This window comes from Cyrtonyx montezumae, unplaced genomic scaffold, assembly GCF_038088225.1.
Source record: "Cyrtonyx montezumae isolate F1298 unplaced genomic scaffold, pur_monq_1.0 scaffold_3, whole genome shotgun sequence".
NCBI classification, from domain to species: domain Eukaryota; kingdom Metazoa; phylum Chordata; class Aves; order Galliformes; family Odontophoridae; genus Cyrtonyx; species Cyrtonyx montezumae.
Window position 1 is genome coordinate 152,158,875 of NW_027072034.1, and position 22,300 is coordinate 152,181,174.

At 35.2% G+C, this 22,300-nt stretch overlaps 1 protein-coding gene across 1 annotated transcript in view; it reads right to left on the reverse strand.

The window, feature by feature from the left end:
• The window catches only part of PCLO (piccolo presynaptic cytomatrix protein), a 311,928-nt gene that overhangs the window by 47,239 nt on the left and 242,389 nt on the right, over nt 1-22,300 (reverse strand). The window contains exons 14-21 of the mRNA XM_065743701.1: nt 21,973-22,184; nt 20,112-20,162; nt 18,629-18,759; nt 16,925-16,951; nt 14,439-14,532; nt 10,583-10,654; nt 8,056-8,236; nt 6,679-6,873 (exon numbers count right to left, since the gene is read on the reverse strand). Of these exons, the coding sequence (XP_065599773.1) occupies nt 6,679-6,873; nt 8,056-8,236; nt 10,583-10,654; nt 14,439-14,532; nt 16,925-16,951; nt 18,629-18,759; nt 20,112-20,162; nt 21,973-22,184 (963 nt within the window). The remainder of the gene's footprint in view (nt 1-6,678; nt 6,874-8,055; nt 8,237-10,582; nt 10,655-14,438; nt 14,533-16,924; nt 16,952-18,628; nt 18,760-20,111; nt 20,163-21,972; nt 22,185-22,300) is intronic.

Consider the following 22,300-nt stretch of genomic DNA (forward strand, 5'->3'; position numbering starts at 1 on the left):
ATAGACTTTTGAAATAGGAGTTATCAAATGAAGAATCTGAGCAATTTCCTGAAATTATATGTCAACTAAAATTGTGGAAGAGTAAATAGCAGGAATAGCCAAAATAAAATGTGCCAACTTTTAGACTAAAACAGGACTTAAAAGACAGCCTCAGATTTTATTGCTGTCTGAAAAGTGAGGACATACTGTTCTTGTTTCACTAATGATTCTTGGAAATTGGTTATTTGTAGCAATATGAAAGCCTTTTATCTTGGAAATTAAGAAACTGGTGGAGCAGATTATGTAAAACAGCTTTGGGCAGTAAATTATGTAAGTGTGAAGGAAGTATCCTAAATTACTGTAAGAACTGAAAACATATCATTGCCTATTAAAAGTGTGAAAATGGGAGCCCAGATAATGAGATATTTAAATCCACAGTCAATCCAATACAAAAGATTTACAGAATCTAGGAATCAGTTTCCATTCACTTTACATTGTTGTGAACATCAGCTGGCGATAACGACAATTCCAGCTGATCTTATTTTTTATTTTTTGATTTTATTTTATTGTTAAGAGGTTAGAAATTACACAGCGCTGGCTCAGACCTGTATCATGGATTTTATGGTGCTAACAATATCCTATTGGTACATACATAACAACACATTTTTGTGAGTATTTAATTTTTTGCTATACTGACAATTCTTGATGAAGTTGGTGTATGCAGGAGCCAAAAGCAGACATTTTGCTCTCTGAGATAAGGTGTCTTGACCTAGAGGTCCTCAAGAGGTGCAATTTGACAAACTGTGTGACTTGAATACAGTTATTAAAATGTTTATGCACAGTGTATTACTAGTTTGCTATGTTGACTCTTCCATTCTGTAAAGCCAGATGCCAATGAAGTAGGTTGTGATGTGCATGGGTAGCACAACCAATATGCTGAATTCTCACCTGCAAATTGATACTTCATACTCATTGTTTACTTTTGTCTCAACTTTTAAAAATGTTGAATCATAGGGAAAACCTCTCTTGCCTACCAGCACTAGCTCTAGTTGCAGAACATTCTCTGATCAACATAATCACTCAATACACAACTATTTGGGAATCAATATCTTCACACAAACCAGATGTTGGGTGGCAATAGAAAATGTAGAAGACAAAATGTTCTATATGAGATGGGAGAAATGCATTAGTTAGTCTATATATTTTTTTCCATTAAATGCTGTGATTTTAAAATGCTAGAAGTTTTGGATTGAAGACGTTTTGGGTTGAAGAAGCTCTGTCACATTAGGTGAGCATACCTATTGAGTATAATAACAGGAAAAATGATATAAATGATAGCTGTCACTACCTCCTTGTGATATCTTTCTGTTATCAGTAAATATGTTTGGATCTTTAACTGTATTTTCATTAGATCTTGAACAATTGCTGATTCACATCAGGAGCAGAGCAGTACTTTCCTCCTACTGTTTGCTTCCCATGTGCCAAACAACACAAGAGGTGCATGCTAGAGCAGCCAAAAGCTCTAACCTCTTTTGGCATTTACCATGATATGGATGTTCAAGCAAGAGGGTATTGACTCAGAATATCTCTCATGAGTGTCAGTTTGGAACAGCAGAAAAAAAAATCATTTGAGTACAATTATTTTCAGGTCTAGACCATCAATGTAGCTATTCAAAAACTGAAATATTGTGCTCCAAGGATCCTAGGAAGAATCAGAATAGTCTTCTAGAAATTCTCTTATTTGGTTTATAATGTTTTCTTCCATTGACTATTTGATATTTTAAAGGAATAAATTTAAATAATGTAAATAGTAGCTTCTGGGGCAAAACTAACACATCTCCCTCTACAAATAAAGACAGACACTGCATTTAATTCTTCCCATTAGGCAAGTATATAAAACATCTGTGTTGATAGCAAAACTACCTATGAAACTGCATACTTTAAAAATGGCCATTTGTGCACTTCCAGCTCCAGTGAAGCTGAGTTGGGGCACCTTTCTACTTCTTTTGCTGAATTTACTCTACTTCTGTTGCTGAAGGGAAATTACATTGTTCATTGTCCTTCTCACTTGTTTTATTGGAAGTTATTAAAATTAAACCATGTAGTTTTTTTTCTTTTAACTATTAACTATCTTAGAAAAGGCTTTCTATATAAAATCAGGAAATAAATATTGCAGATGCACCTGCATTTTTATATGCATATATACAGAGAACCAGTAATTACAGTATTTGCAATTGTTTAATCATCTGGAGAACTCTAAAATCATTTATTACATTTTAAACATAAGCGAACTACCAATAAATTTCCACATAACAGGTAAGATCCTTCTGTAGAATAAATTATTGACATAAAAGCAGATGATGGGCTTATTTAAACTATCTCAAAAACTGAATAATCTGGTGGATAAACCCTAATTCACAGTTTATGTTGAATCTATTTAACTTTATGCGAATGTATAATTGGCTGTGGTTCAAATTTTGCACAGAAATGAATTCAAATTAACTTCAACCTAGGCCCTTCTGTCTCCCTCTGGCTTGTATCCCTTGCTGCTTCTGCATTCAGAGGGTTTAGTCTGAAATTTTATTGTTTCTTTCTGTAGGGTATGAGGGGAATGTATATTGGGCAATTTGTTTATTTGCAGATTGTACTCAACTCTCACAGGCAACAAGGACGCTATAATTCAGGGTATATTTTTAATTAAATCCTGGAGTTTACCATTGGCTTTTACCAATGTGTTGAACAAAGTCTTCTGTTGTAGCTTTACCTTAGTTTTAAAACAGCTCAATTAAAATACATTTTTTACTATTTAAAATAAATAAATAGTAAGTCTAATAAACTTAATGTGATGTACATCCTCCTCATTCACAGTACTGTGATTGATGTTTTTGTTTATGATTTCCTTTTTACTTCTCATCAAACACACAATTAACTTAATAACAAAATATATTCTATGGGAAAAGTCATACGTCCAGAAGTAGAGGATGATTCTTTGGGACATTCAGAGGGTTCATTTTATTTGGTTTTGTTTAAGTGGAAATCCAATGCAATGAAAAAAAAAAAGAGTTTAAGGAAGAAACTTTTTCTAAGGGTTCTCTTAAATTATGTATGGAAAGACTGATAAACATGAAACAGAGTAGATTTTTTTTCCCATCACCATTGTGGAAATATCACTATATTGCTATAACATTGTACACTTGGCCTGAAAAAAACAAACAGCTGTTTCAAAGGGTGCTGTTCTCCTATAAATTCAGATAAATCAATGTGATAATAATAATAATAATGCTCTACATAATATGGAATGACTTTCTAAAGAAAGAATTTTGACATGTAGTAATAAAAAAAAGTAAAATCAGTCCTTACTAACTTGCTAAGTGAACTGTTCCACTTCACAAAACCAAATGCTAATAAAGTAGATTGTGATGGGAGTGGGTAACACAACCGTGCAGCAGGAATGGACTTGTAAACTGCGATGCCCTAACATTCAACATTTACAATTGTCTCAACTTTCAGAATTGTTGAATTAGAGAAGAAATCTCTTTCCTTCACCTCCCCTTTTTCCCTCAAATAACTTTGAAAACTGATGTGAATTGTCTTGGTGCCTTTTCCATTTAAGCTCATAATCTTTCCTGGTTGAATTTAAATACTACAGAAGACTGAAGATAACCAATCAATTAACCTCAAAATTGTAATTATTAGTTCACCCTACATGAATAAATTATAACAAACTAGTTTTCTAGTAGTAAGAAGAAGTCCAAACTTCTCACAGGTCTCAAACCAAACTTGTCAAAATTGTGAAGGGCATTTTGTACCTGTATTTGTCCAAAGTAAAAAGGCAAAACTACTATATCTACTTATAGTAACTCCAACCTCGTTAATATATCATTGGTATAAATGATGACTCTTATTCCTAGGACTCTATAATATGCTTCTAATATTGGTCTCAGACAAATGTGTACTGGTGCATATCCTTTTCATAGTTTTGAAAGTAAAGATGCTAGCATAACAGTAGCAATTAAAGCAGATAGCCAGTATCTTTCTTTAACTTAAAAGTGTTTGTGAACCTTAGTTCAGCCTCATGTCATACGGAAAAGGGTTCAGCATTGTTTCTCTCTCCAAAAGATATTGTTAGTCTTTATGATAAATGTCTACAAACATGGCACAATAAAAGATAATGAGTTATTTAGATTTCTATGGTATGCATTCCAGGAGTAGGATGGATCTTTCAGTTATGGTACCTGAACTAATGTCCTGATCCACTCCAGCCTCTGCCTAAACTGAGTGTCAGAAGCTAAGCTTTACACTCTAGCCACGTTTATGAGTGTAGGAATATATATTTTAAAGAAGTTTTCTTAAAGCTTTCAGAGATAGAAACTCATTGTTTCTACATGCAATGTTCAAAATTACTAATTAAATTTACCCTTGTTAATTAGCCATTTCTCCCTCACACTATTTCTCTTAATGACTCAATGTGTTTAGTATGTATCATTTGAAATATCATGCCCATTTTCTCTCTTACGTTCTCAACTATTCTTTATTGCCCATGGTGCACAATAGCATTAACTGAAAAATCTTCGAAGATTCATGTGAGGTTGGAAAGGGAATACACACAAGAGAAGATCTGGGAGTCCAATCTCTAAGTTTATTTGGATAATCCCTCCGATTCTTTGGAAATAACCAAAATGTTCTAGAAGTCAGTAGAACATTGTCAATTTGAATCAGCTGAGATTCTGGCTCCTTATTTGTGATAAATGGTTAAGTTGATGACATGAAGCATTTAGATTTGATGAACATATATTTACAGGTGGGAAGTACTTTAAAAGACTGATTGAAGAATTGTCAAGAGTTTGAGCTATACATGAATCAAAACTTTCCTTTCCACTGGTGGATTAAAAAATTATCTACGCCTATGGCATAACAATAATGGGAGAGAAAAAAAGAAATTAATGTCCCAATAAGAATTTCAGAAATAAAATGTGCAATTAGTTTTTTTGTCACGAGGTATGTTAAATCATGCTTAAACAGACTAACATGGTTACATGCTCTCATTACCTGACAACATGATTAAAACTAGACAATTTTTCAGGGGAAGTCCTCCAGTGGAATGGAAGTATATATGTTTTTTGTTTTGTAACATTTCTTTGCACTCTTTTTTTTTTTTTTTGTAACGTAATTATGTGCTGATGTGGAAAAATCAAGCAGAGCTCTTGATTCATGTTAACATTTACAGCACTTAACAGAAGAATAAAATAAATAATTAAATATTGCAGTGAATTAGTAGACATGGCAAGAAGGATTTGGGATATGTTTTTTTCTTGACCATGCCCTTCTGCTCACCTCCTTCAGGCTTGACTGGTCCATCAGACATCACTTTCCTGAGGGCTAGTTGGCTTTGGTCTTTGTTGTCATTGGCTGGTGGAGGCAGATTGTCAGACTGAGTTCTTTGAATAGGGAGGACTCCTGCTATGCTGTGTCTGTGCTGCTTCCTGGCATGATTAGATTGACCGCTTTTATGTGCTGCTGTGGCAGTGTGGGTGAAATGGAAACCCAGAGTATGTATCCTCAGATGGAACCAGCTTAAATGTTATTCATGCAAACAGAAGTGTTTTTTTTTTTTCTGTATTTAAACAAGTAGTGTTTTCAAACACCAAAGAGACACCACATGCACAGCATTAAAGAGTACTAAAACTGGCTGTTTCTTTCATTAATGAAGGTGAAGGCAAGGGAAATCATTTCCCCTAGTTTTTGCGTTACACCATGGTAAGATTATGGCATATCAACAAATCCTGAAGACAAACACAATGAATCCACAGTCAGAGAGTTTGATTTGCCTTTACGTAAATCCTTAACTAAAAAACAGATGATGGTATGATTGCTCTGGAGAGCAATCCTCTTGAATGGGAAAGTTCTAGCTTATTAATCTATTTAAAGATGCCAGATAAAGCTCATACTGACTCATTAATCAATGTGTGGCAGAAAACTTCCTAGAAAATCTAAACGATGACAACTGACTTAGCTCTTAATTTCAACTTCAATAAAATGTCAAAAGCTACTTATTAATTGTTTTGTGTGCTTAACAGTTTTGTGTAGTGCTGTCCTGCTCATCACTAACATGGTTTTATGTGAGAGATAAAGAAGGTTTCCTTTCATTTCCTTGCCAAAAACCATTAGACATTTACAATCACATTTGAAAAATCGGTATCTTAGCTATGCTGTTAGAAAACTTTTTTTTCCCAAATCTTTTGTATGTGGTACTGCCCTGCTTGATTACTATTCAGAGGTATATCTTACTGTGTTCTCAGTACTCAACTTGCAAAACTGGCAACTGCTTCTCTGTAGATTTTAGTTATTTAATTGGTAGTTATTTAGTGACATCAAAACATCATCACACAATGGAACTCTCTGTGAGTCATGCACAACTATGGAACACCATGGACCACGAGTGAAGGAAGTGATGGAGAAACAGCCAGTTTCACTGCAGTCGATATAAATTAAAATAAATAAATAAAAGACATTTAAATACAAGAGTATATTGTAATTATATGTATTCACACACGGGCACACAAAGAAAGACATTGAAAAGAGTGAGCACTGTGTGCCAAGAACAGAAAAAAAAAATAGCCAAGAGGGAAAGACAGCAGGGAAAAAGGCAACAGATGAACATTAAGCTGCCATGCTGAGGAATTTATTTGCGTCTTTTACTTGGTTGAAGGCGAAGCTGTTGGACAGCTGCTTCAGCAGCGGCGATGGCTGCCCCAGCATCTTCAAGGTGGGTTTGAGTGACGCTGGTTTTGCTTTGGCTGCGGGATGGTCCATGAGAGCGTAGATGTCCTTCAGAGGAAGATTTGGAGCTCCCTGGACTGCTGTGAGATTTCTCAATGGTGGGTACTTGCATGTCTACCAAAGAAATGGAGAAGCGAAACCATTGCGTTTATGAAAAACAACCTCATTTTCTTTCTCTCAGTTTGCTTTTCTAGCTACATTCCAGAACAAGGAATATAGATAAAACTGTGCAACACCATTCAGTGTCTCAGGACATATTGTGACTAGGAATCTCTTATCAAGAACCAATTTCTATTTCCTCACCATTTACCAGGGAATAATGCATTTATTACTGAATTTCTAACATCTGTTACTTATGCTCCCTGAACTGTTCCTCTCTGGTAGATTGGGGTAGACTAAAGCCTGATTTCTTGCTTTATACTTTTCTAGTATGTGCAGAATAACCAGTATCCCTTATGCTGGTAATTGAATCTTAGGTAACACAAGGAGTTTTACTCTCTGTCCTGCCAAATTACTGGTCTAATATCATCTGTACTACTGCTTTGGATATGTAGATCTTACATAGACACCAACTGCTATTAAAACATTGCACTGAAGTAGAAAGGAGTCTTATCCCTCAGTGCCTCTCATCTGGATTGTAATAGGGATTGCAATTGCACTGACATTGCAGATGTTTCTTTTAGAGGGCAACATGCCACTGTGGACTTAGTATTGAAAAAAAAAAAAAAAAAGAGAAATTTCTTGGAGCAGGAGACGCTGAGATAATTCTCCTTTTGTAAGCAGTAGTAAAATTGTACTTTATCAGCTCCACTGATTTTCACTGTAATTTAGATATACTACAGACCATTATTATTGACTAGAAATGCATATACATTATTATAGCATAAAAGTTATTCTATAAAATATTAATGTGGCATTGATAGAAGATGAAATGTCATTGAATATTTAAAGAATATGAAAAACTGAAAGCTAAAGAGGTATTGAATTTGGTCAAAGTTACCAGAAAAAAAACAAAAAGAAAAAAAAAATCTATAGCAGATGTAAAAAGATGATATGGCTTAAAGGTTGCTGTTTTAATGACACAAATATTGATGAGCATGCTAGCAATGATTGGGCCAAATTAAGCATTAGCACACGTCTTCTCTGAATTTACCACAGAGAGAAATAAGTTTTTAATAAAAGTGTATACAAACTTGATAGCTGTGTCTTTATTTTTCCATTAGAACTTAGAAATAGCAAATGTTTTCCTGTTACCTGGGAAAAAAAAAATCAAAACAAGTACATTGATATTCCTACCCTTGGAAGGGTCTGGGAAGATTCCATGACTCCTGCTCTTGATGACAGATGGTTTTGGAGACTGCTGGCTATTCTGCCCGGAATGAGATTTCCCATGATCAATGTTCTCACTCTGTTCTTTCAAAGGGTACCACCGAGGAGTGTTGTCAAGCTGAGAGACACTGGACAAGTCGATCAATACCTATAAGTGAACCAAAACACAACATACAGCCTATATCTGATCTGTTCTATTAAGATATAGCAGAGGCATCTAAAGTTGTGTAAGCAAAAGCCACAATCAAATATAAGCATTTCAGAGTATAAAAGGTAGTGTGCTGACAGATTCAGGACTTTCTGCACACAATATAAACTAGCCTGATATAAACCAGCCATGGTTGGAAACCCACATTACTGTATATCACTGTCTATACAGTAATACATCTCAGCAAGATCTTGGTATGGAATATGAGCTTAGACAGCTCTGTACCAAGTTGACTAAATAGGCTGAGGAGCAGATTGAGCACTAGCTTGATGGCAAGACTAAAGAGGGTACTCGTCATTCTGCCTCGTATAGACACATCCTAACAGAAGAATTGGGCAGTTATTTTCTCCTTTTTGTCAATGTACAAAAAAAAAAAAAAAAAAAAAAGATGTAAATTATTTAATACTTGGATTTAACAAGATCTTCGGTAGTGTGAGATTGGGTCTTGATCCTTTCAAAATTGCATGAATGTGCAGAATTTGTAACAGAAAAAGTAAAGGACAGGGAAACCTTTGCATTTCAGCAAAATTTCCAATAGGCTAAGGTTGAAAACTTCACTGGTAGGAAAAAACCCAACAAAATCATAATGTGGCAATGAGATGCACAACTTATTGAAAATACAAATATAACATTGCAGTTAAAAATCTGCTCTAGGCTATTTTCATTGTTATAGAGTTCAGAAAATTTCTTTTTTAAAAAAGTCTTTAAAAAAGAGCATTACCAATAAAGAACCTTAATGAAATTGTAGTACAGGGAGCAAGGAGGTACAAACTAACAGGTCATCGCAGTCTTGAATGAAAGAATGAACAAAAATAGCCTTGTATTTGTCACTAAGGTGAGAGAGTTAAAACTGATGTCATATAGAAGTTTTAGAAGTGCCAGGCAAGGTTTCTTTAGCACTCTATTAGAAGGCTCTGAATAAAAGTAAGCCTCTTCAAGCTTAGGAATAGATAAGTTTCTTCACATCTGATTTTTTTTTTCTACAATGTTAGAAGCTTTGTTTCCACTTTTTCTTTCAGCTTTGTAGGCTGTTTATGACCTGACTTGTTCTCTCTGATTAAGTCTATAACTATTCTGAACAAGTTAACTACTTAGCATTCTCTCTAGTACAATTTTTTTGGTAACAGACTGAGGAATGACATGGTTAACATGGTAACAAATTGTTCCCACTACACAATATAGGTTAGTGACTCTGTTTTGAGAAGAAGAGGGTTTGTTCTCATGGATGTGAACCATGATGCACCATTTGACATCAGAGGCATGCAAGCAGTGATGGCTCTATTCAATTTTCTAGCAGTCTGTGATACTCAGTACCATCTGTGCTTGTGCTTATGTGCAAGCTCTTTAAAAATTCATTAGGGTAAAATTTGGATATCCCTTTTTTTGATGTTACTGAACATTATTCCTCTGGACTTCAAAATACTCCTGAAACACAATGGATAGCCTTCTCCATTTTTCTGTGAAGTAGTGTTAGTATATTTAATTTTTAATGTTTTAATAAATAAAATATTTCTAGAGGTTGAAAATATGTGAAGGCAAAATTTCAAATCTTCCTCTAGAAGTAGCTGCTGGAGCATCTATTTTCTAAATGCCATAAATGACAATGACGTAAATATTTAGTAAAGCCCCGCTTTTGGACAAAATGATGAATTTAACAGGAAAACTGATGCAGCATGCAGGAAATAAGTAATCATGTAGCTGCTTCCTATACATTTAGTAATTGTTCAAATAGTAACACTGATTGCTCAATTTTATAGTTACACAGTTGGGAACTGAAGCTGCACTAAGTACACTTTTGCTAAATTCAAATGCAGACTAAAGAGGTACTCTGAGTTACTCTGTATAAGAACAGTAATTTGAGCAATTGATTTTTCTGGGCCTCTAATTACAATTCTTTTCGACAGTAACATTTTTAATTACTTCTTTGACATCCTAGTTATTGTTTGTAATTCTGTATTGTACATCCATGTTTATTTACTTGCTTTTAAAAGACAGACTGCTTCCAATGATCTCTCATCCTTTTTATTATTAATTAATAGTGTATTCAGTATAAGTCTTACAAGATTTTGCCTTCACTTATACATTGGCAGTGGTATTACCCATTTTCACTGTTAAAAAGAGACTTCAAATCAGCAAGACCAAATAACTCACCTTGCAGTTAATTCCACACGTGCTGATACATCTTTATAGTGTAATTTAATCCTTTAATAATTTCCAAAGACTGATATTAACATGCAGTTCATCAGCTTTCTAACTAGTCAGAGCAGAGAAAAGGAAAATACTTACTTCACCAAGGAAGTCATTTGAGGAGAATCTGTCATAATCCCAGACAGTTACTTCTAGTGTTTTCTTTTTCAGCTGCAATTTAAATTAAAAAGTTATTAAGCCCATTGCCATCACAAACTTCAGACCAAGTGAATGGTGGTTTCTTTTTATTATCTCCTCCTTGTACCATTTTTTCATAGTTGACAGCTAGGTGGTTTTGTCTTCCCATCAACCTTGATCTCAGGAAAATAATTTGGGGCTATTATTTGCTATCAAGATCAATAGGCCTATGCTTTGCTCTACTTCAGGGTTTTCCACAAATTATTTGTGACAGCATGTGTACCCACCACATCAGGCAATCTGATTTCAAAAGCCCCATTTATGTATTTTTGTAGGTTTTCTCATCATCAGGATTTAGAATATGACTTTCTTATGTATTATTTGCGTTCACAAAATTGAAACAATTTCACCTAGGAAGACCTGGTTTCATAGTTCTGAAAGTTCAGTGTCATCAACGAGACTCTGCAAGTAGTCCAGATATTCAGGACAAGTTGTACTGCTAGGCATTAATGACAGCTATCAAAGCCTACTATCTGAAGACATTGTTAAACACGACAGTTGTGTCAAGTGCTTTTATTACAGGCTGAAACTAGAAACAAGATTTTTTCTATATCATCAAGTATCATCGAATCTAACTCCTGGCTCCACACAGGACCATACAAAATCCAAATCCTATGTCTGAGAGCATTGTTAAAATGATTTTTGAACTTCAGGAACTTGGGGCCGTAAGCACTGTCGTTGAAAGCCTCTTTCTGGGTCTGACCACTCTCTCAGTGAGGAACCTAGAACTTTTTCCTAAAACTCCCCAACACAGCTCCATGTCAAATTTTGGGGTCCCATTACTGTTGCCAGGGAGGAGGGATCAGCACCTGCCTCTGTGTTCCCCTTCAGAGAAATCTGTAGGCTCCAATGAGGACTTCTCTCAATTGTTTCTTCTCTAGGCAGAGCAAATTAAGTGACTGCATCCACTCCTCATACATCTTGCCCTCCAGATGCTTCAGCATATTCACAGCCATCTATGGGTACTCTCTAAAAGATTTATGTCCTTGTTACATTATGATGCTTCAAACTGCACATAGTACTGAAGGAGAGGCTACAACAGAGAGGGACAATCTGTCTTCTTGATTGGCTAGCAGTGTGGGGCCTGGTGCATCCAAGACTATGGACAGGATGAATATGAATCAACAGTGTGCCTGACAGGGCACACTGTTGATGCATACTCAACTTGCTGTCATCCAGAATGCCCAGGCTCCTTTCTGCAAGACTACTTTCCAGCCTCTCATCCATGATTGCCTCCTCCAAGGCTAAACAAACCAAGCAACTTCAGCCATTCCTTGTGTTTTCCCATCTAAATTTTTCACTGAAGGTCTCTGTATGAAAAAATAGCTCAAAACAGAAAAGCTGTCAAAAAAGTTTTTAGCCTTATTGGACAGATTAACCTGAGTGTCATCCCAGGGGTCTCTGGAGACAGATGGGAAGAAGAAGCTTGAATGATAGGAACATGAAGAAAAATGATTATTGGTGTTGCATACTGAGGCGAAAAGCTAGCAAGTTGTTGACGTGTTAATTTGTCTTGTCAGATGCAAAGTCAAAATCCTGGGGAATGAGATGTCTAAGAAATCAGACAGTGAAGATGTAAGAAGACTAGAATTTCCTCTTAATTTTCACTTTCCCATGGTTTAACATAGCAAAGATCCAGACATTTTTTAATCACTCTATATTACTATTAAACAATAATTTTATTTTTTTATTAAGTATTATGAATATCTTCTGCTACCAGCTGATTTTAGAAAAATGAGTAACTGTATAAATCCAGATTCTTTGGAAAACAAGTTAAAATCTGTATATCCTGGTAAACCAAAAGGAAATTATAATACTTTTAGCAACTAGACCATATTCTTTAAGAATAAAAAAAAACATTACTTGACAGCTAGGATTAAATAAAAATAATAATAGAGAGTAATTCCTTAATCTTCTTCTTTTAAAATCCTGCATAATTAGGAAACTTTTAACACAGTCTACTTAAGAATACCTGCCAAAATTAAGCAAAAAGTTTAACAAGTGATTCTTGAACAACCTATGCAGAATAGGTGAAACGTTGATTTCCTTGACTGAATAAAATTTCTTTTCTTAACTGTTCCATGAGAGCATCGATGTGAAAATAACCTGAAAAATAAGTTGAGAAACCACTGTTCCATGCTACTTTTAGTTGCCTGGGTTACACAGTTTCGTACTAGATGTTATATTGAGTATATGTATTTTTGTCCTTGAAAACAGGAATACCCTAAATACTTTCCAGACATGCATTGTCTCAACCTCTGCTATTCTGGGAGGACATGTTCATTTCTTCTTACAAGTGATGTCTGCACAAAGACAGACAGAAAAATGTGGCGATCCAGGAAAGGGAAAAAAAAATGTTGAAAGATTTTTGGTGGAAACAGAAAAATAGAGAAGATGTTCAAGTAACTGCAACACTACTTCACTAGCATTTTTTAACATTGTATGATAACAAAACTGTGTCGCAAACTTGCAGTATTCTACATTTCTTTCAGATATCTATTCTAAGCCTCTTAGTTCAGTAAAGGTCCTATAAAATATGACAATGAAAAATAATCTGAAGAGCTTTATTAGGCAGTGCATGCAATAAGTTTCAAAGAGAATGAAAATTTGGTTTTCCAAAGATATGTTTATGTACTAACAGCAAAGAACACTATGGCTAGTGAATGCTTACTGATTTTAAAAGGAGACATTATACCATCACAGCAAAGTAAGGTTTTTTCCTTAGATAATCCAGTTTTATTTAGTTAATGAAACCAAAAGTTGAAACTCCAAAGAGTTTAACTGGTAGCATTACTGAAAATGACTTCTGAAATAGTGTTCTTATGAGAGTGGGTTTCTGCAAGTAGGCAATGCACTCACAAGAAAATGGGGAAGTGTACCTACCAGACAGAGAGCAGTTTGATCTGCTAACTTTAAACATGTGGTGAATCTCATTTGAGCTCAATACATAATGTGAAAATAGTGTTACTAAGCTAAAACTACATTCGGACTTTGCCATGTGGAAAAGAGAAGAAAGAAAAAGGAAGGAAAAAAAAAAGAGAGAAGAATGGAAAAAGAAAAAAGAGAAAGAAAAAGAAAAAATCTCACTGTGCCCTTTTCAAGCAGTAAAAAGGTTCTTTAAAGGAGGACATAGAGAAAAAGAAGAATGAAGTGTTACATACTGCCTCAGTTAAACACTTAGATCAGTTAGGGTTATGAAGCCATCAAGAAACAGATTTCCACAGACCTCCTTCCCAGATGTAATTTAAATTGTTATATTACAAGGAATTGAAATCTCTTCTGAATTTTGTTGGACAGATTCATATTTTAAGTCTATTGCTTTAAATTACTGTTAAATGTGCAAATGTATCTATAGACTTCATAACAATTTTGAAAAAGAAAATGTCAGGATCTGTTCTTTGTGAACTGGCATGGCTTTGGGAACCAAGAGTTGTCCTGATTTCTGCATCTACTATTGTCTTTTTATTTATTCCTTGTATTCCATTATCATTTTTAGAATTAATTCATCTGTATTTTTTACATGCTTGTGAATGTAATACACACAAATGATCATTTTTCTGAATAGGAAGAAAAGAAAAACTATGGATATTCTGAACTCTGCCAGCAGTGTGGAAATAGTTCCAAATGTCACCCAAATTTGCTAAGATTTCACACGCATTCACAAAATTTCCAGTAATGCTGCTCCCTTCACAGTAAGCACTGCAGACCACACAAATAAAACAGCAAATTGCATTGAATACTTCTGTCAGTCACGCACCTGCTCCGTGGAGATATTTTTGTAAATGACTGTCTGGTTCCACTCAGGATTCAGGCTTTTCTGCACGTACTTAGTTCTCCGCTTGTACTCAGCACTGAATTTGAACAAAGGAAGGAAACATTATATTAATGATCTTTTGCTTCTTTCAGTTCTAATACAAAACAAAACCAATTCATATGCACACACACACAAATAAATCCCAGAGAAAGAAAAGAATTTCTTCCCCTTTCTCTGAGAACTCAAGTTTGCAAGCTGACAATGACAGCCTGTGGCTTTTTTCACTACACCTAGTGTGTTTTCCTGACATAGTCTTTTAAAACTTCTGATTCTTCAGTGATCTCTCTCTGCCTATTTCAGTGTAAAGCATCAGTCAGCAAATGTGCAAATGCTTTGTACTCTCATTATAGATATTGTACTCTGATTATAAATGACAGTAATATTGCATTGATTTTTTTTTTCAAAACCATCTTCTTATTAGCACATTAAAGTAGCAGGAATCCATTATAGTTATAGCTTATAGTCTCTAATTACAGGATCCCTATCTCACTAGAACATTTAATGAAGGCCATGGGGTAAATAATATCCTGTTAATGATAGAAACACTAATTTCTTATTGATCCTGTTCTCTGCATTTGCCTCTAACCATCCTGGAAACAAACATAAAAGTACATCGACCTGATGATTATTTTTATCAATAGCCAGGAATAAAAAAAAAAAAATGCCTGCATAATCTGTTTCTAAAAAAGAGTTAATAGTGCTTTCTATTGTACTTTACATTTCCTGAGGATGTAGAAAGCAATACACAAACCTCTAATAGAGGATTCATCTAGTGCTGTGAGCTTTGATGTCTAATCTTCTTCCATTCCAATTTTAATTTAATATAAATTTTAATGGAGATCTCAAAAAGAGCTGGTTAGTAGAACATGAAAAGTTTTCAATATTTTGAAAACCCAGGAAGTTATAAGGCAATGAACTTACTTTTGCCACTCTGCAAGTTAAATGCTCATTGACTTCTGTTCAAACCTCTCATACAGTAAGGTCATACATTTGCAACTATAACAAATGTGTCCAGGACTCTTTTCCAGTGGTAAAGCCAAACAGAACACAATGACCTGTATCTGTTCTATCCAACTCTTACGGTATCTTTACATTAATATTTGGTACTGAGCTTTTCTCCTGATTGTTCCACTTCTGACTTGTGATTGAACTACACTTTGGTTCACATTGCGGCATAGTCTGAATTAATGAACTAAATTCCTTTCAAGTAAGATTAATTCAGAAGAATTGCTTCAGGGGCTCATTTAAATTGGCCATCCACTTATATGTACTGTGCATGATATCAGATTGGTTTGGGTCTGAATTAAAGTTATGCAAAACATGCACATGTTTCATTGACAAATATATTAATGTTGGTTGTTCAGCATCTGCAGTTTCCCTCTACAAATTCAGTACTACTCTGCAGTCTTGCCTTCTAATTATTCTGGAATGTGTGGAGGTCTTATTCTCCAAAAAGGAAAATATTTATTAAATATGCTTATCAAAAAGCCATCTGTTGACTTGTTGGGCCAGCTTTCTACTGTTAAAGAAACACAGAATGAAGGTTGAATTACTATTATTAGATTCATAGATTCATAGATACATTAGGTTGGAAAGGACCTACAAGATCATCTAGTCCAACCATCCTCCTATCACCATCCCTACCCACTGAACAAATCAAATCCCTTAGCACCTCATCTAAACGCTTCTTGAACAGCGCTAGGGATGGTGCCTCAACCACCTCCCTAGGCAGGCCATTCCAGTGCCTGACCACTCTTTCAAGAAAAAATGTGTCCTCAAATCTAATCTAAATCTTCCCTGGGAAGATTTAATTATGATTTTAGCCTTTGTTAATACTAGTGTACCTTGAGAACAGAATTCAACTTTATATTTCTAAATCCAGGACAGATTAGTAGATCCAATTACTGAAAATTCAGTTTCACTGAATAGTCATTTATGTTCTCAAATAGCATTAATCTGGAAGATTATCTAGACTGAATTTTAGAATTAATGTATACACACTGTGCAAGGTATATAGAGAAAAGTATTCCATCTCACTTACAAAGGATGTTGTTCTTCTTAGGAATAACACCATTCCACCACTCAAAATCTAGAGACAAGTTTGCTGTTAATCGTTATACGCTTTCAGTGAATGAAAATGTATTTTTAGTTATCTATGACTAAACTAAATTCTTCCAGACTTCAAAACAAATTTTATTTGTCCTCAAGAGTTTGGGCCTGGGATATTATTGTATCAAGGAATATTAATTACTTGTTTCCAGTTTCTTCTGACCTGGAAATGAAATTCACTGGAGAATGAATAAATAGCAAAGCCACGCAGCAATCATGAATTGTGAAAACTCAAGAGAAATCTACTTTTCAGTGCAAAGGCTCATCAAAACATAGTACTTACAATAAAAGTGAAAGAAGAAAATTGAAATACACTCTACCTTGCATTTTGGACAACCATGACTTGTCTGCACATCCAGCATTAAATAGTTAGGAACACAGAGGAAGCAGTGTGAGAGAAAATAGGAAGAGACAGAGAAGAAAGAAAATGTGAATAAGGGATAGTTTCTACTATAAGAATCAAAGAAAATAGGCATCGGGTATAGTAAGCAGTTGTGTAACGATTGAACTACTGATAAAATATATTTAGTAGCAGTTTACAGTTCTGCTTTTATAAGCAAGTTTTGAACTTTTGAGAAGCTTTTCTTTTGCATTATTCCCTAAAGTCCCAAGATACATTCAAAACAGTAACATTGCCATATTTTGCATTAATAAACCCAAATAAAATTCATAACTTAGCCCAAAGTTTGAATCTAATGCTTGGATCTGAACTAGTATTCTGCAAGTTGAACAACTCTGTAGTTCAAAGCCTAACGTCTACAACAGTGAATGAATATGCAAAATTCCCAGTAAAATTGATTTGACAAGTATTTGGCAAGATTCTTAGGTGCATTAAAATACACTCAGACCTGTTCCTATTATATCCAGTAAGAGTTTTAGGCCCAGTGCCACTGAACAATATTCAATTATGTACAGATTGAATCAGCATGATACTAAATACGCATTTCTTTAGCTGTTCCATTTGTATGCTCTTAGCTATGCTTTCCCATACGCCAAATGTGAACTGTGACCTGAATATGCACTTTCCTTTTATTTTGAGTACATCAGATATACATATTTCTAGTTAAATGGTCTCAGCCTAAGAGTCTTTTGGGATGAGTGTGACTACACAAATTGAAATGTTTGCAGGAATTTGTCTTTGCAAACCAAAATCTGATCCCTCAGCTTAACTTCAGGTATATTCGTAAATCCATTTAAGTCAGCAGGATTATTATAGCTCTATATACTTACACAAACATATGACATTCTGCAAATTTAGGGGATAGAAAAGAGTTATAATATTGCTGATACAGAAAAACATCTTTTAAAGGAACATTAATGAGCTATTTATAATTGCAGTCAGAGTTTTAAAAAGCAATGCTCTATGAAAAAAAAGTGGTCATATATAAGATTTGTACAGTCATTTAATACAAGCTTACCAGAATTTATGAAACTATATCTTAACTCTAAATAAATGAACACAATCATGTGAATAGACTGGTTTTTTTTTCTTTGTATGATATTGCAGTCTTAAACCAGTATCAGCTACTGTGATTGCATATGTTTGCAAACCAGCTCCAAACTTGCAGTGTTTTGAGCAAAAGCAAAAATACAATTTTAACCTTAACATGCAGGCTTTTTTTTTCTATTTCAGAATCAAAGACCACCTTATTACTCCCAAATCCATACACTTCACTACATCTTAGAGACTTCTAATGAGAACTTTGAAATCTATATATTTAGTACCCTTCAGAAGACTGTTCTTTCAGTACACATTTTTCATTGTATTACATTTTTTAAATGGGTAGATATTAAAAAAAAGATGAAATCTAAAAAAATTATCATAAAGTTTCTGAAGACATTAACAATGTATTGCACACCCTTCTGGGAGTAGGATCTGACTTCCCATTAAATATCCATTATTTTTCCTGGTGTTGTACCTTCACTATCTACATCAACAAGCTCTCAGTTCTGTTTATTAGTGACAAGCAACAAACTCAAATTTAAACAAAGAATATTCTGGTTAAAATTTATCCTGCACTTACCCTCTCCCTGGAAGAAGATAAACTTTAACAAAAGGATCAGAATAGCCATTATTGTCTCTGGGAGCAAGGTTTCTTGCCTGAAGTATATGGATGATAAGGTTGCCAAGGTGTTTGTCGTAATTGATTTGAAGCTAGAGAACACATTTAAACACAGTAAGATTATTTTTAATTTAACTTCCTAGATGATCCAAATTCTCTAAAAATTCTATGCATGAAGTGAGTTTTAAACCTTTTGCTTTCCCCATATTGGAAGATTCTGTTTCTCAACTGACTAGAATGAGATGCTGGATGATTACTCTGGATTTTGAAACAAATGTTTCTCTCACAGTCTGTCAGTATTATTTTTGTTTTGTTTTGTTTTTAAACAACATGGACATTGCTCTACTCTGGTAAGTAAAAAGCACATAAAATTTGAACACTTCATATTATACTGAGCAATAGCCAGTTTATTCAGTAAAAATTACACAAATTCTGACTACCTGGAACCCAAGTGCATGGAGGATTATACACAATTAGAGAATACAATCATAGAAACATGTAGATTGCAAAAGACCTTCAAGATCACCTAATCCAACCATCAGCTTAACCTACCAAAGCCTAGCATGTTCCTTAGTGCTGAAAGTCTTATGGTACCTAACATTTACTATCTTATTGTAAAGCTGTGTTACCATGGATGTCTTGATACAATGGAAAGACCATTTCTACATAAAAGGCAGGGATGAATAAAGACAACAAAAGACAGAAATCTGTAAAAAATTTGTTCTGCTGCTCCCAATTCCACTGTTTTAAAAAACAAAAGTCTGTTTACATAATAGATAATCACATACTTCACACTGCATGGAAACAAATGCACTGCATTATGAGAAAGTGTTCACAATCCTTACTGGAAGTAGAGTCCAGTGGTTACCAGTAGTATTCCAGTATAAAGTTATAAAGTCATACAGTAAATGTATGAAGGCTAAAGATCAGAATGTATTTCACTACATTTTCAGCACTTTCAGAAACAGAAACATTTTTTGTAGTTTTATTTGTATTTCCCAAGCAAACTTCACAGAAAAAAAAAAGAAAACCTAGCACTGCCTTAGACCTTATCTTATTCCATTTGGTGACATTTCAGTGGGTTGAATAGCATGAAGATGTATCAGGAGAGGGTCAGTTTAGAGATTAGGAAAATATTCTTAATGAAGAGAGTGGCTGGACACTGTAACAGGTTCCCAGTGGCAGTGGTCACAGCCCAAATTTGCCAGAGATCATGAACATTTGGACAATGCTCTCAGACAGAGGGTTTGAATCTTGGTTGGTCCTGTGAGGAGACAGGAGTTGAATTTTGTGATCCTTGTGGGTCTATTCGAACTGAACATATTCGTGATTCTATGATTCTATAAATGAGAAATCACTTAACGAAGATAATTTTTAATATATTCATTCAAAAGGGAAAAGTAGCCAGTTTAAACAATTTACACTTAGCGAATTACATATTTACCTGAATTTCTCCAGTGACTGGATGAGAAACAGACTTTGTAGCATCAGTGGGCTGTCAGATTAAAATGCAGAAATAAACACAGAGATATGTCATTATATTATGCATAGTTTACTGGAAATAAAAGATTCTCAATATCACACTTCTAACAGCTGTTGTCATATTGCAATTTCTACACATATTTCTCAAAACCATTCTATTGTCTCCAATCTGTACACTCAATACTGACAGTTACAGAATTGCAACAGCACTTAAAACCCTGACATTTTGATCTTTGTGTATGTACAGAATCAGATAACATGAACACCAGAGTCTTTACAGTCTAGACTTGTCAGAAAGAAGGCTTTGAGGAGAAAGAGACATCACATTAACCCTGAATAACAAAACTGAATGTTGAAAGTAGGTAGGTTGTGGTTTTTGCTATTTGACATAATAAATGTGCAATGCTCAGTGTGATCACACCAACTACATATCGAGGAGGATATTATTATCATGCAATTCTATCAGGTTCGGGCCAGAGTGTCTAGAAAGTGGAGGAAAAGGATCTGTTGGTGTTGGCCAACCCTCACCTAAACGTGAGGCAGCAGTGTGCTCTGGTGGCCAACTGCATCCTGGCTTGTATCAGAAACAGTGCAGCCTACAGGACCAGAGGAGTGATTGTACTCAGCTCTGGTGAATCCGCAAATCAAGTACTGTGTTCAGTTTTGAGTCTCTCACTAAAAGGAAGGAGTAGAGGCCCTGAAGCCTCTATGAAATGGGCAACAAAGATGGTGAGGGATCTGAAGCACAGGTTGCTGATAAAACAACACAATGCTCAGAAAACATTTTGTCTTTGTTTTTCTTATCTTTTTTTTTCCTCCCCTCTTGTTTGTTGGTAGTTGGGAAGTAATACCATGATTTCCTCCTAAACCTGGACTCTCTCTCTCTCAAAAAAAAAAAAAAAAAAGAAAAAAAAAAAGAAAAGAAAAAGAAAAATCTATCCTGTTAAGTATCAGTCAGTTAAAGAGAATCCTCAAGCAAGATGCTGAGTGCGTTCATGGGGATGTGCCAAGCATTCACGCATCTCCATGAACTTCTGCAGAGAGAGTTACAGCCTCACTGAACACCAGTAATTCTCCCTTGGAGGATTTGTCATTTGGGGAAGATTTGCCCCTGTTTCAGGGATTTTTCTCTGGGACATGCACTGCAGATCAGCATCAAGCCCCATGCCAATGGTTTTGCATGATGCGACCATGGGTGCTTTTTTTTTGTCAGCTTGGAGATGGATTTGATGATTTTTATGCATCCCTTGCAATTCAAGATATTCTTTGATTCCCTGAGCCACTCTGGCCCTACCTCTAATCTGCAAGTCGATTCATCAATCAAGAGAGAAAGCCCTGTTTCTATTAGTAGCAGGATTTGGACATCTTTGCATTCTCTCCACATTTGCTTCTTTGGTTGAAAAAGCAGAGAAAAGATGGAAAGAAGGACAAACTTACTGCACTCTGATGACCAATCTAGAACTCATCTTTTACTATTTTCCAGATAGTGACCATCATATTTTTGGGGCTGAAAGAGTCCTCTGGAGGTCACGTGGTCCAGCCCCCAGCTCAGGGTAGGGCCAACGTTTAAGATGGATCTGGATTTAATAAGATCACATTTGAGGAAACTATTTTCATAGAGGGTCCAGTCTTGTATGACCTTAGATAAATCACTTAATCTCCTTATTTTTGTCTCCAGATTCTGTATCTTAAAAGTCATAATCATCCATCAGTCACTGTAAATGGATCCATCATTATGTGCTGTGACCTCTTGCTAGAAGATAAATAGGCAATTCCTTATTGTTATCAGAATGCTACTGCTGCATGACTCTTAAGTTTCTTACCTTGCTGCTATGTCTCTTTTTGCTGACTGAGGGAGAACCAGGTTGACCGGGGCTGGGAACAGCGCTGGAAGTGGCAGAAGTGGTTCCAGAGTGGACATGTGATGACTTTTCTATTCCTGAGGAAGCAACCAGAGGTGCCTGCTGTAGGGAAACCTTTTGGAGCTCTGCAGCCAGCTGCTTGGGATCAACCCCTGGGGACTTTGCTTTATCTACTGGATCAAAATAAGAGCGTTCATAATTGTTAGCACATTCAAATTCATCTTGCCATGGCACATGGACTGCTTGTATACTTTGAGGATGCAAAAGGCAATTTATATAAAAGAGAAAT